The 15,695-nt window shown below is 42.8% G+C and overlaps 2 protein-coding genes across 2 annotated transcripts in view; one reads left to right on the forward strand and one right to left on the reverse strand.

The window, feature by feature from the left end:
- ctso (cathepsin O) overlaps window positions 1-4,136 on the forward strand; it is an 86,812-nt gene extending 82,676 nt beyond the window's left edge. Inside the window, exon 8 of the mRNA XM_078540670.1 lies at window positions 3,492-4,136. Coding sequence (XP_078396796.1) covers window positions 3,492-3,526 — 35 coding nt within the window. The 3' untranslated portion in view covers window positions 3,527-4,136. The remainder of the gene's footprint in view (window positions 1-3,491) is intronic.
- The window catches only part of LOC144679828 (tryptophan 2,3-dioxygenase-like), an 88,922-nt gene continuing 77,282 nt past the window's right edge, over window positions 4,056-15,695 (reverse strand). The window contains exons 10-12 of the mRNA XM_078540656.1: window positions 15,571-15,650; window positions 15,390-15,480; window positions 4,056-7,631 (exon numbers count right to left, since the gene is read on the reverse strand). Of these exons, the coding sequence (XP_078396782.1) occupies window positions 7,478-7,631; window positions 15,390-15,480; window positions 15,571-15,650 (325 nt within the window). The 3' untranslated portion in view covers window positions 4,056-7,477. The remainder of the gene's footprint in view (window positions 7,632-15,389; window positions 15,481-15,570; window positions 15,651-15,695) is intronic.

The following is a 15,695-nucleotide window of genomic DNA, read 5'->3' on the forward strand; positions in this document are numbered from 1 at the left end:
CTCTCCAGAGATGCTGCCAGACCTGCTGAGTTTTTCCAGCATTTTCTGTTTTTATTTCATGAATTAAAGACTTCATTTGACATCTGTAATCCACTAAAGGATATTCCAGCTATCTGGCCCCATGGAAAGGAACCCATGAAGGCCATGTGATAGGCCTAGTCAACGTGGGTGACCTTTGCAATGAATGCAGCCCTCACTCAGCTGAATTTTAGTGAACTCTCTAGGATAATCATGGTAGCAGAGGTAGCCATTGCCTTGTAACAGATAGGTTATACGTCTGCTAAACCACAGCAGACTTCTGCCCCTCAAGTAATGGCGTTTACCTGAGAACTTTAGAAAAAAGGAAGAGCAATTAGGGATGTGCAATTAAAAAATGAATAATAAAAAACATATTGAGTCCCACAACAGAGAGACAGGCTGATAAGGTATCTTAGGTAGCTTCTGCACCACTACCGTCTTTTCAGAACAGTTGAGGATGGGCAATCAGTGCTGGCTTTGTGAGTGATACCCACATGTTGAGAATGAATTAGACAAAACAGGGCAGCAGTTCATCTTCCAGAAAAATCTTTTGGAGGCCACTCCTGTGACACTATGTGGCATTCAAGAAGTCTTTGTTGTTCGCCACAAGTTGGTTCCAATACATCTTTTCATTATGCATTTTTCTTGCTGGTGGATAGTCAGGAGGGAAATGGGATCCTGCCTGCAACCCCTTCTTCCCACCAGCCATTATTTCTATACAGTGAATCAGGATGTGTAGAAGGTTATAGGTCAACCCCAGCAGAGAAGAGAATAAAATTGGCTGCTTTTTGATGCAAAAAAATCAACATTAGAGGCCGGATTTTCACTACCGAGGTAGGTAGCTGGAGTCAGGAAATTTTGTCTCGGGATATTGGCAGGTTTTCACCTCGATATAAAGGGCCCTGCCACACACAGTTTTCGCTCCAGGGAGGGGTGATGAGGAAGTGGGTGGTGAGTGTGAACGGGAATGGGGCCCACCCAGAAAGAGCATGGAGGCAGCCGTGGGCAGAGGTGGACTGTTAAGCTGGGTTCGGGTTTCCCACCTGTGTGATTCACACCCTGCTCCCTTCCCCCTACCAGCAAAAATAGGATCTGCCAGAAATGGGGGCAGGACTTCTGCATCCCGACTACCCGCCATTTTTAACAACCTCCAGAGTTGGCCTGACTCTGCCAAAACCTGGCCCAACGCCTCAACACCAGATTTCATTGGCTTTTCGAAGTACATCCAAATATGGAAAGTCACATAGGAAAGTCAAGTATTTTTAATACAGGGAGTCACAAAGTACTTTTTGACCATGTAAGTATTTTTGAAGTGAATTCACTGATGTAATATAGGAAACATGGCAGCCAATATGCACACAGCAAGTTCCACAGACAGAAATACGATATATTGACCAAATAATCTGTTTTAGTTATGATGGTTTAAGAGATAAATATTGGACTTGCTCTTCTTTGAATGGTGCATGGAACCTCTCTCAAGTCCACCTGAGAGAGCAGATAGGGGCTTGATTTAAAGTCTTATCAAAAGACAGCACCCCCAACTGTGCAGCACTCGTTCAGTACTACGCAGCAGTTTTGGTATAGATTTGTTGCTCAAGTCTCTGGAGTGTAACTTGAATTCACAACCTTTTGTCTCAGTGGAAAAGTGTTACCACTGAGCAAAGGTTGAACTGCACAGTGCAAAACCAGGAACATCGCAGAGGAAAGCTTACCGTACTATGCCCGAAAATGCACCCAGTTATGAACCTTGAAATAGTTCCTGTTTATCAGGAAATAATCTCCATTTCACACACACCTGTAACCTCTAAATTTACCAATTAGTAACAAATTAAGGATAGGTTTGTTTTTGCAACTATTCCATCAAAAACTTGATTGAAACCATCCATATTTATTTCACCGAGGACCCTTACAGCTGGCAGGAAAAAATTTTGTCTCACTAGTCTCAGTTAGAATTAAACGCAGGCCAGGATTTTCCCAACGATGGCAAACCTCTCCGACATTGTGAAAATGGCAGAGGAAGCTGAAATGCAGAAGTCCAGTCCCCAAACATGGCACCTACCATTTTTACATGGGGCAGGAAAGGGGGTGGGTTGCATTTTGCACATGCATGTTTTGCAGAGGCAGCTGCCCATTTAAATCAGCAGCTGTCTCCACCCATGTGATTTTGGTGAAGTAGGGAGTGGGAAACCCAATAAGAACAAATCTGAACTTTACAGATTTGTTTGGGTAGTTAGGGTACCCTTTTAGAGAGGTGTAGGGACCCCTTTGTAATATGCTTTCAAGTTGTATCAACTGCCCCAAAAGTGGCAAATAATCAATAGCAACTGTCTGGCCTTAACCCAAGGGAGTAAGAAGGTGGGTTGCTGGACTTGACAGGGCAAATTTTTTTGCTCCTACTGACTCTCACACCCAGGTGACAGGAAGAACATTGTGCTTGAGAAGGGGAGCATTGTGCATTGTGCCAAGGAAGAAACACGATGTGCATGACACCCTCGCACATAGGCACAATAGAAGCAAGTCATTGTGAGCAAGTGGAGGCCAAAGGAAAGGTACAAGATCAGGAGGAACAGGTAATGCAAGAGGAAGGAGGAGGAGGAGAGGGAGGATAACCAGATATTACACTGTGGGAAAGTTGTACCGACCACGGATGTCATACCTCAATATCATGGAGAACCAGTGCGGATGCGGACTGAGGTTAAGTCGTGAAGTGGTCACAAATATATGTTGCATGGCCCAGCAACAACTCGAACCACTCTTTATCGACCCCCATGCCCTGCCAGTGGCTGTGAGGTAACATAGAAAAATCAGTACAGGCCATGCTGTGTTTAGACTGCACTCGAGCCTCCTCCCATCTTTACTCATCTAACTCCACCATGATAACCTTCTATTCCCTTCTCCCTCAAATGCTTGTCAACTTCCCTTTATATGTATCCATTACTATTCCTCCAATCACTCTTTGTAGTAGCGAGTTTCACATTCTCGCCATCCTTTGGGTAAAGAAGTTTCTTCAAATTCCCTATTAGATTTCTTGGTGACTATCTTATATTGATGGCCTCTGGTTACCAAGTGGAAACATTGGCTGGGATTTTCCAGTCCCAACTGCAGCCGGTTTAATGGGAGGCGGTGGGGACAATGTGGCAGGAGCTGAAAAATTGATTTCCCGCCAGCATGAAATGACGGCAGAGGCCTGCACTCCCGTCATGGCGGGTCGCCATTCTCACCAGATGAAAGCCTGCCCAGTTTTGCTACCCGACCCCTCTCCCCCCCCACTCCCACCCACTCCCCCGTCCACATAATCCAGCCAGCGGAACAGATCAAGTCTGGACCAACTGGCATAAATATGACCTGTTACTTGAGCAGGCTTCTACTCTATTCATTTCAGATGGTGGAGAGGAGGGGAAAAAATTGACCTGAAGCAATTATTGTAAATGGGAAATGTCGTTTCTCAATGCTGTTTGTTTCTTTTCCCCTAGGCATTGCTGATTCAGTTGCAGTAGCATTTGTGTGAGAAAAAATTGGTGTTTCCTGGCTGTTGGTCTGCCTGTGGGACACCAAAGAAACTTGAGTCTGAAGAGGTGTTTGGGTCTGCAGTGAATATCAAGGAAAAGGACCCACTGGATTTTCCTTCCATTTAAATCAATAGAGGAGACTTAGATGAGTCCTTTCACAGGTGTGTGCACTGACATGCCTGATTCCTCTATACCTGCTGTGGTTAAGTGTAGCTGAGACACAAGAAAGTTTCACCATCAATGTTCTGAACCCTCTACTGATTGGTGTTGTACCTTGAAAAGCTCCAGCAAGCATCAGAAAATCATCAGCACCATGTCCACTATTTTCTGATATGCACAGGCAGTGGGCAAGCTACCTCACCATGGAACAGCATCAGAAGATTTACACCGAGATATCAGCATCTCTTGTCAGTATTCATAACATTTTTATCTAAGAATCCCAAAGATGTTTTATTCAGTTTCCACATTATAGTTTAATAATTCATGTGATTGTTTCATGATTTGTGCCATCTTCGAAGTTTATGATGCTTCTTAATATTTTCTTAGGTATATTTTATTGTGATAAGGAATGTACATATTTACAACAAAGTAGTCTTTTCAATTTCAGAATTGTTTACAGATGCGTCAATATTTCATGGAAGTGCTCAACAATTACAAGCAGTAAATGGGTATCACATTTGTTGATCTTCCCTCCTTTCTTTGTTGGTCACAGTAGATTCACACAAAAAGAGGGAGTAAAATGACAAAACTTTGCCTTGCAACATAATACAATGCATTAAAATGACGCTGATTAACAAAATGATAGTTCCCACCCTTCATTCCTTACCACAATACTTTAAATGCTCTAAACAACTTTTGTATTTGCCACCTTAGACAGCTGTTGTAACATTTAAATTTTTGTTTTGTCTCGACACTGCTCATGGTATTGATCAAAATTACATTTAATATTTGATCGCCTGAAAGGCATTTACCACATAGTTCTATTTTTGAAGGTGTTCAAATTGACTTCCAAGGCTACTTTTATTAATGGTTTTAATAGGAATGTCAGTGCTGCCACAGATTTATGTTTTCTATTTTATTGCAAACACTGAACCATGGGGTGAAGTTTTTATGGGAGAGGGGAGGTGTTTTGCCCACATCTCCCCCCACCCAGTAGAAAAGTTGGTTGGCACTTGGCAGCTCACCAACTTAAACAGGCTACCCCACAGCAATAATACACTGGAGGTGGCCTTAACAAGAAGAGCGTAGGACTTCCGCCCCTCAGGTACGGCAAGTCCGCCCTTGAGAGTTGCTGTCCAATCTGATTGACTGGCAGCTGAGTCACCCTAGCAGCACCTGAATGCAATGGAACCTGCTGCTAGGACTACAAAGAATCCCGAGAAGATAATCCATGGATACTGGACTTCAGGGTAACTCCAGGATTTTTGTTTGGGAAGGGATTGGGGACCCTATCAGGGGGAGGTAAGGGAGTGGAGGGTCAAGTTATAGAGCCTGGGGTTTCAGACACAAAGGGGAGTTAACATCTGGGGGTTGCCCCTGATGGGCATGAGGGACCCCCAAGGAAGTAACCCTTTCTGGAGGAGGTAATCCTTTCTGCCTATTACCCCGAGTTGGGAAAGTAGCAGACTGGCTACTTTCCTTTTGCCCTCCCCACCCACAGTATTATGACAGTGGAGGAGGAAACAGGCCTTTTGTGGCTTTTAATTGACAGCTTAAGGGCCTCAATAAGCCTAAGAGCGGGTGGGCTGCTTACCTTACCTGCTCACCGTGATATGGGGACGGGTCGGGGTTGGTCACGCTGCCCGATTTATTTTCCGTGCTCCCCCCACCCCCAACTTCAAATATGCTGGCTGGGGCTGTAAACTTTACCCCCATATATCCTGCAAGAATAATTATTCTCTGAGTGTGCTGTAGAGGCAAATTGAATTTCTATTTCCTTCCCTACCTAGTCTATGCAAATATCATTCTCCTCCCACCCCAGTTACTGCTACTTCCCAGGCCTGTCATATAAAAGGTGATAGTAAGCCTTGGGTAGGAACATAGGATTCAGAAGCAGGTGCAGGCCATTCAACCCTTCGAGTCTGCTCTGCCATTCAATAAGATCATGGCTGATCTGGTTTTGGCCTCAACTCTGCTTTGCTGTCTGTCCCCCCATAACCCTTGACTCCCTTGTCTATGAAAAATCTATCAAACTCTACAATTCTACAGACTAACATTCCTCTGAAGGAAAAAAGATTCTTCTCATCTCTATCTTAAAAGGGAGACATCTTATTCTTAAATTGTGTCCCCTAGCTCTACTCTCCCTCACAAGAGGAAACATCCACCCTTTCAGGCCCCCTCAGCCTCTTACATGCTTCAATAAGATCACCTTTCATGCTTCTAAACTCCAATAGGTATTGGCCCAGCCTGTTCAACCTTTCTTAAGATAAGCCCATGAGGGCTTTGGAAAAAGCCCATGAGGGCCCAGGAATAAATCGAGTAAACTTTCTCTGAACTGCTTCTAACAGAATTCTGGCCAGAATTTTACATCCCGCGGGCAGGCCCCCGAGTGGGCGTGAAATCGCGCGAGACGACGCCGGGCAAGCGTCCCGACATCATTGCGCACTACACCACATAGACCGCAGCGGTTCAAGAAGACGGCTCACCACCACCTTCTCAAGGGCAACTAGGGATGGACAATAAATGCTGGCCTCGACAACAATACTCACATCCCATGAACGAATAAAAAAGAATAAGGAACAAGATGAGCAATAATTCTTGGACTTGTTAGTCATGCCTACATCCTGTGAATGAATAAAGAAACAAAAACTCAGGACTTGGTTTGCAATGTGAGTTGTAGCTTGTGAAATAGATAAGCAGAGAAGCAAGCAGGGCCTTCTGCCAACAATGACTGGAATAGAATGTCAACAACAGCTTGAAGATAATGATCAACATATAAATAATTATATGAACGTTGCTTTATATCATCCAGCACACCAATGATCATCTAACCTTAACTAAGCATTTAGATTTGCTTCATTTGCCTTTCAGAAAGGGAGAGAATGAATTGAACAATACACGGCATTTTGCATAAGAGAAAAACTTCTGATGGATTCCATTATTGAATATGTTTACAACACATTATCAAGAAAAGGCATGTCCATTCTCTTTAGGAACAGTATTACCCTTTAAAATCAGTTATCCCTTTTGAACTATAAATTCATAATCTAATAATACACATCAACCGAAGAATTAAAATAGTTTTACATATTGTTTACAATATGTTATATAAATAGGTTTAAACGTATATAACCCCAAACACATTTGTGAAATATGTTACAGGAAACCAGTTGTGAATACAAAAACAGAATTACCTGGAAAAACTCAGCAGGTCTGGCAGCATTGGTGGAGAAGAAAAGAGTCGACGTTTCAAGTCCTCACGACCCTTCAACAGAACTGAGTATAGTTAGGAGAGGGGTGAAATATCAGCTTATATTTCACCCCTCTCCTAACTATACTCAGTTCTGTTGAAGGGTCGTGAGGACTTGAAACGTCGACTCTTTTCTTCTCCACCAATGCTGCCAGACCTGCTGAGTTTTTCCAGGTAATTCTGTTTTTGTTTTGGATTTCCAGCATCCGCAGTAGTTTTTTGTTTTTATCAGTTGTGAATACTGGTTGTTAAATTAACTAATTACAGCATGGAGAGAGGATAAATATTGATTTTATGTTATTATCAATAGAAATAAAAATCAGGAGAGATCTAAAACAAGCTGACTTGCCATCACTCATCTTACAATATCTCACAGGTCAAGATCTGCCCCAAAATCTTTCAGTGAAAATGTTTTAATGGGTAAAGTACAAATGAAAGTTTTTAAAAATTACACAGAACATTAAAAGCATTAACAAATGTTTTGAACATTTGTGTATTTTCCTTCCAAAATATATTCAGTGTAAAACACTGAGTTTCTACTTTAATCAGATTCCTCACTGCTGAAGTACGAACTATCACAACATTCTGCAGTAATGAAGAACTTGTGAATCGAAGAGGTCAGCTTTGGAATCCAATGTCTTGGGACCAAGAAGGTTGCAAGGTTGAACAAGTCAACAAACACTTTATATCGGTCACTGAAACAGAAGAAGAACAAATATTGAAGTTTTATTCAGAAAATGCTGGAAGTACTTGACAGGTCAGGAAGCATCAATGGAGATCAAAGAAAGTCAATGTTTCAGGTCAACGTGGTTGATTTTTTTCTCACTTTAAGTTAATTGCAGCATTACAACTGACAAGAACAGTTAACTCCATTGTGGGGCGTTCAACTCTGCGTTCAAGGTCTATATCATTTCATGCTACATAGACTGATTTGAAGTTACATACTTTACAAACGTAAAAGATTATGGGCAGAATTTTGAGCTCGGCGAGTGGGTGCGCGCCCAACCCAGCCGAGCGTAAAATGATGCACGATGATGTTGGGCGAGCGTCCCGATGTCATCGTGTAGTCCCATGATATTTCGTTTGCCGGCCATGCGTGGGAGTTGGTAGCGTGCCTGCCGACAATTAAAAGGCCTATTAAGGCCATTAAAAAGGTAATTAAATTCAAATTTACACTGCCCAGTCCAACCTTACGGTTGGCGGGCAGGTGAAAACGCCAAGTGGCCTGTGCACTTTTTAGGAAACTTCAGCCACAGGTGGGATGAGGTTTCCTAAAGCAAATAAAAATAAAATAAAAATTTTACGCTTAAATTAAAAACATGTCCCTGCTCATGTGACAGAGTCACATGAGAGGACATGTTTTATGACATTTTTGTTTTGCTCGTTAGTTTTGTTAAACAGCGCTTCATCTCCCTGTCCCTGAGGCACGCATCTACCTCAGGGAGATTAAAATCCTGCCCTATAATTCTACAATTATATCCAGTCACTGAACTGGAATTAATACTTAAACAAAACAGAGTTAAAAGATGAAGATTAGACGTTCCCTAAGTGGAAATGGTCATCCTGAAATTCTATAATTTGCGATTAGAAGTGCAGGGCTTCTGCATCCTGTCCCTGACTCTGACTCCATCAAAGCCTCAGTAACAGCTCCTTTCAATATTGCTGGGTGGGACAAAAATTAAAGTCCTGCATAAAAATGTTTAGTTGCACTTGGGAGTCCCAAAGGTGACTAGGGGCTGGCGGAGGAAGTTGTTGCAAGTGGACAACTTCATTATGAAAAGATTCTGAGGGGGGCTTGACAGGGTAGATGCTGAGAAGATGTTTCCACTAGTGGGGGAATCTCGAACCAGAGGCATAAGTTACAGAATAAGGGCTCTTTTGAAACTGAGATGCGAAGGAATTTATTCTCTCAGAGGGTAACGAATGTCTGGAATTCTCTACCCCGGAGAGTTGAGGAGGCTAGATCACTAGCATTTAAAGAGGAGGTAGATAGAATTTTGAAATATCGGGGAGTTGAGGGCTATGAGGAGCTGGCACGAAAGAGGAGTTGAGGCCTGGGGCAGATCAGCCATGATCTTATTGAATGGTGGGGCAGGCTTGAGGGGCTGAATGGCCTACTCCTGTTCCTATTTCTTATGTTCTTATAAAAGCTGGGTTGTCCAGCCAATAAAGGTACTGGCTGAAAGTTGCCAACAGTTCTAATGAAAGGTCAGTCAATCTGAAACGTTAACTCTGTTTCTCTACAAAGATACTGCCTGACCTAATTAGTTTTTGACACACTCCTTGTGACTTTTCAGTTTTTTTCCCTCATTCATCTTTCCTTAGTGCCAGATTGCGATCTGATCCTCCTCAGGAATCTAAAGTTTCCAGACCATTCAGAAGAGTGATTCTCAATTGAGAATTTCATATTTCAGGGTTCCTTGGCTACATCTCCCAGAAAAGACCAGGACATAGCCCAATTTCTGAACAAAGGCAGTCTGACTGAAAAATGTTTGATTTTCAGGATAGCCCATTCTGTATTGTGGTTCTGTAAGCAAATTAATAATAAATATAACTTAAGATGACAAGGTATATTTTAAGGAGGCAAATCTATAGGGGACTCATTAGCAAGGCTCCCTCGACAGCACCTTCCAAACCCACGACCACTACCATCTAGTAGGGGAAGGGCAGCAGATAGATGGAAACACCATCACCTGGAAGTTCCCCTCCAAATCACTCACCATCCTGACTTGGAAATATATCGCCATTCCTTCACTGTCATTGGGTCAAAATCCTGGAACTCCCTCCCTAACAGCACTGTGGGTGTACCTACACCACATGCACAACAGCGGTTCAAGAATGCAGCTCACCACCACATTCTCAAGGATGACTAGGGATGGGCAATAAATGCTGGCCCAGCCAGCGAAGCCCACATCCTGTGAATGAATTTTTAAAAAGTGTCTGCGCATTCAGGAATGTCTAGCCCTTGGTGATCACTTTTGATTTCAGTGGGTCAAGGAGAGGTACTTTTGAAAATCAAATCAGGCTGCAAGGAGAAAACTTGTGTACCGGTCAGAGGTTGACTTTTATATGAAGTAAAGGCTCCTCCCAAAGTACAATAGCATGTATGTGTTCTTATTTTATATGTAAATTAAATCAATGGTACCAATTGTCTCTTAGCAGGCACAGTATTCTGTATGTTCTGCCACAGTTTACAAATTGAACAGAACATCACATCACACACTCTTAATTTGGTCTGCTTTCAGAGAGGCTGAACAATTATTCATGTTTAAGACACAGAGATCCAGTCCAGGGTCTTCTGCCATGCAAGGGACATAGAACAGTACATGTCACCTCATAAAAGAAGGCAATCAGAACACTTCAATGAACGACTGACACCACTGAACTTGAACAGATACCTATGACAAACCTAAAATTCTTTACAGTACAAAAAGGAAAAGGTGGTGGAGTTGCATTGCCGGTTAAAGAGGAAATTAATGCAATAGGGAAGATATTAGCTCCGACGATGTGGAATCTGTATGGATAGAGCTGAGAAACACTAAGGGGCAAAAAACGTAAGTGGGGGTTGTATATAGACCCCCAAACTGTAGTGGTGATGTTGGGAATGGCATTAAACAAGAAATTAGAGACACATGTAATAAAGGAACATCTGTAATTATGGGTGACTTTAATATGCATATAGATTGGGCAAATCAAATTAGTAACAATACCATAGAGGAGGAATTCCTGGAGTGTACACGGGATGTTTTTCTGGACCAATACATTGAGGAACCGAGAGAACAGGCCATCCTCGACTGGGTATTGTGTAATGAGAAAGGGATAATTGGCAATCTAGTTGTGCGAGGCCCCTGGGGATGAGCGACCATAATATAGAATTCTTCATCAAGATGGAGAATGACGTAGTTGATTCTGGAGACTTGGGTCCTGAATCTTAATAACGGAAACTACGATGGTATGAGGTGCGAGTTGGCTATGATGGATTGGGAAATGTTACTGAAGGGGATGATGGTGGATAGGCAATGGTAAACATTCAAAGAGCACATGGGTGAAGTGCAACAATTGTTTATTCCTGTCTGACACAAAAGTAAAACAGGAAAGGTGGCCAAACCATGACTTACAAGGGAAATTAGAGATAGTGATAGATGCAAGGAACAGGCATACAAATTGGCCAGAAAAAACACAGATCTGAGGATTGGGAGCAGTTTAGAATTCAGCAAAGGAGGACAAAGGGATTGATGAAGAAGGGGAAAATAGAGTACGAGAGTAAGCTTGCAGGGAACATAAAAACTGCCTGTAAAAGTTTCTATAGGTATGTGAAGAGAAAAAGATTGGTGAAGACAAATGTAGGTCCCTTACAGTCAGAAACAAGGGAATTTATAATGGGGAACAAAGAAATGGCTGACCAACTAAATACATACTTTGGTTCTGTTTTCACAAAGGAGGACACTAATAACATACCAGAAATGTTGGGGAACACAGGGTTTAGTGAGAGGGAGGAACTGAAAGAAATCAGTATTGGTAGGGAAATGGTGTTGGGGAAATTACTGGGATTGAAGGCCGATAAATCCCTGGGGCCTGATAATCTACATCTCAGAGTACCTAAGGAAGTGGCCCTAGAAATAGTGGATGTATTGGTGGTCATTCTATAGACTCTGGAACAGTTCCTACAGATTGGAGGGTAGCTAATGTAACCCCACTATTTAAAAAGGGAGGCAGAGAGAAAACAGGGAATTATAGACCAGTCAGCCTGACGTCAGTAGTGGGGAAAATTCGAGAGTCCATTATAAAAGATTTAATAACTGAGCACATGGAAAACAGTGGCAGAATCGGACAGAGTCAGCATGGATTTATGAAAGGGAAATCATGCTTGACAAATCTACTGGAATTTTTTGAGGATGTAACTAGTAGAGTTGATGAGGGGGAGCCAGTGGATGCGGTTTATTTGGACTTTCAGAAGGCTTTCAACAAAGTCCCACATAAGAGATTGGCATATACAATTAAAGTGCATGGGATTGGGGGTAGTGTATTGAGATGGATAGAAAACTGGTTGGCAGCCAGGAAACAAAGAGTAGGAATAAACGGGTCTCTTTCCGAATGGCAGGCAGTGACTAGTGGGGTATCGCAGGGATCGGTGCTGGGTCCCCAGCTATTCGCAATATTTATTATTGATTTAAATGAGGGAATTAAATGTAATATATCCAAATTTGCAGATGACAGAAAGTTGGGTGGGAGGATGAGCTGTGAGGAGGATGTGGAGATGCTTCAGTGTGATTTGGACAAGCTGAGTGAGTGGGCAAATGCATGGCAGATGCAGTATAATGTGAGGTTATCCATTTTGATAGCAAAAACAGGAAGGCAGATTATTATCTGAATGGCTATAAATTGAGAGAGAGGAATGCGCAATGAGACCTGGGTGTCCTTGTGCACCAGTTGCTGAAGGTAAGCATGCAGGTGCATCAGGCGGTAAAGAAGGCAAATGGTATGTTGGTCTTCATAGCCAGAGGATTTGAGTACAGGAACAGGGATGTCTTGCTGCAATTGTACAGGGCCTTGGTGAGACCACACCTGGAATGTTGTGTGCAGTTTTGGTCTCCTTATCTGAGGAAGGATGTACTTGCTATAGAGGGAGTGCAGCGAAGGTTTACCCGACTGATTCCTGGGATGGCGGGACTGACATATGAGGAGAGATTGAGTCGTTTAGGATTATATTCACTGGAGTTCAGAAAAATGAGGGAGGATCTCATAGAAACCTATAAAATTCTAACAGGGCTAGACAGGGTAGATACAGGAAGGATGTTCCCGATGGTGGGGGAGTCCAGAACCAGGGGTCACAGTCTGAAGATACAGGGTAGACCATTTAGGACTGAGATGAGGAGAAATTTCTTCACCCAGAGAATGATGAGCCTGTGGAATTCGTTACCACAGAAAGTAATTGAGACCAAAACATTGTATGTTTTCAAGGAGTTAGATATAGCTCTTGGGGCGAAAGGGATGAAAGGGTATGGGGAGAAATCGAGAGCAGGCTATTGAGTTGGATGATCAGCCATGATCATAATGAATAGCGGAGCAGGCTCGAAGGGCTGAATGGCCTACTCCTGCTTCTAGTTTCTATGTTTCTATGTTAATGAATTCGCCTAAAAAAATACAGTCTTGATGGAGACTTTCAAATCTTTCTATTTCCAAAGAAAACATCCTAAATAATCACTCTCTACAAATTCCCCACAATGAAACACTGCAATTCACCTTTGATAACCAGCATTAGTTTTCCTTGTCTGGTCATTTAAGTTATCTCTGGTTTGAACTGATATATTTAGATGGACAGTTCCAAGGGTGGAAATGATAGAATGGATGATGTCATCGCCATGCCTGCATCTTGCTTCCAACCAACACTTCTGGTGTAATTTGTGGCAGGCATCAGTAGGATGTAATGGTCAGTGCAGGCTACTTATCAAATTCTAATACACATCAACAGGTCAATAATGTCTGTGCATATTGCTAATATCAATCACTTTTGTTAATAAAAACTTGCTAAATAACTAGCAGCCATCCATTATCTGCTTATGAAGGTTTATATTCTGTTGTAATGTTTTGTGACACTTTGGGGGCAATTTTAACATCCAAAATAGGTGGGGAGGGTGTCCAATCAATTATAGCCTCCTTGATGGCCATTGGCAATGCATGCCCACCTGGCCCATTGGGAAGGAGGTCTTGCTCCAGGTAGTTGCAGATGTCAGCAATGACTTGTCATGAAAGCCTGAGCCTCCTAAGGCACTGGTGCTCACACATGGTGAAAGAGCTGATCCTCTTTCTGTAAACCTTGCACTGCGGGGGTTCTGCCTCCTTCATACTGGATGTCTGTACCCATCCCTCTGTCTTGTGGAGCAGCATGTGGCTGTGGAGAAGATCATCGTAGCTTTGAATTGCTTCACTTCTGGTTCCAAACATGGATCTGCTGGCAAGATATATCCAGGATCTCACAACCTGCCCCCCATAAGTACCTCTGATTCACTGATTCCTTGTTTGTCAAGGCCAACACTAATATGTCAGATGAGGCCAGTCAAACACAGAGGGCTGTCGGTTTCACTGCACTGGATGGGGTTTCTACAGGTGTAGGGAGTCATTGACTGCACATTGTGGCAATCAAGGTGCCCTCAGATCAACCTGGAGTCTTCATCAATTGCAAGGATTTTCACTCCCTCAATGTTCAGATAGGTTGTGACCACTGGAAGGTAACCATGCATGTCTCAGAAGATATCCTGTGAGCTGTCATGATTCATTTATTCTGCTGCAATCACATCTCCCACAGGATTTTACTCCTCTACAGAGCATCAGTGACTGCCTCCATGGAGACAAGGGTTTCCCTCTGAAGACCTGGCTGATGACTCTTGTCAGTGAAACAGTGGAGAGGTACAACAGGCGTCACATGTGCACAAGGGCGATAATATTGCAAGCCGTTGGACTACTCATGCACTTCACGTGTCTCTTCAGATCTGGGATCCCCCCATCAAGGGTCTCCAGAATGGTTGTGGTCTGCTATGCCCTGTACAACATCACACAGCAGAGAGGATGGAGCTGCAAGAAGAGGAAGATGCAGACCGATAGGCACCATCTCAGGAGGAGAAGGCGGCTGAGGAGGAGAATGAGGAGACAGTTGTGACCACATTGCCCTCAGCTGCTCACCTGACTGCCAGAGAAGCTCATGACGGTTCCATATAAGCATGCTTCAGCTAATCTGAGTGTATGAGGCCTTCTGGCAATGCAATTCCTGTGTGCACCCCTCCCAGCCCCAAAATAATTCATTCCCAATCGTCAAAAATCCAACCATCATATTCACCCCTTCCTTCTCTGTATGTCCTGCTTCAAAAGCCCCCAACCTCTGAGGAGTCTACATTCATAATTTCAAGCTGGAAACAGAAACAGGGCTGTTTAAGTTTGCAGATAACATCAGTTGGGATGTTTCAAACAGGCAAAGTAAATACAAGTACATCTTGTGGGTTCTACAATGAGTAATGGAACAGAGAGTTACTGTCCTGGCACTTAGATTGAAAATTTACCCCAACAGTATAGATGGATATATAGTTCATGAAACCAACAGTGCACACAGCTGCAGTAAGGAAAGTGAAATCTCAAATGTTAAAATAATCGCCGCAAAGTACTGCACAGCCCACCTTTGAGTACTTTGGACATGCTACAGTAAGTATACCCAGGTTTTTGAGGCTGTCCAGGCAAAAACAACAATGCCGACTATTCTTAAGGTCTCTGAAAAGCCTCAAGATTGTTTGCCCTGGAGAAGATAAAACTCAAGGGAAAAATTACTTAAGTATTCAAGGGTAGGTATAAAATTACCCCCAATAATCACCAGAAATTTTCATGGGTATTCTCCTAATTTCCCACTGCAACATTGGCAGAAGACCAGTGCAAGGCCTGAAGAAACGGCTGTCCTTTTATCCTACCTCATAGTAGAACGTAAATATTGATAGCCAGATGATCCACCGGTGCCTGCTTTACTTCCAATCATCCTTTGAACCATACAAACATGGTTGTCTTGGAGAAAATAGGAAGAAATTTTAGATTAATGAAAAAAATGCTTGTCCATGTTTTCTTTAAAGAAATCAAATTTGAAGTATAACTTACATCTCCATTTAGTCATGAGGGCATCAATGTCCATGAGTGAATTCAATAACTGGAATGGCACCTGGAAACGTGGTTCTTCCCTGGAGAGAATAAAGGTAAACATTTTTGATTACCTTCTATGATTT

Source organism: Cetorhinus maximus, chromosome 1, assembly GCF_964194155.1.
Source record: "Cetorhinus maximus chromosome 1, sCetMax3.hap1.1, whole genome shotgun sequence".
Classification (NCBI taxonomy): domain Eukaryota; kingdom Metazoa; phylum Chordata; class Chondrichthyes; order Lamniformes; family Cetorhinidae; genus Cetorhinus; species Cetorhinus maximus.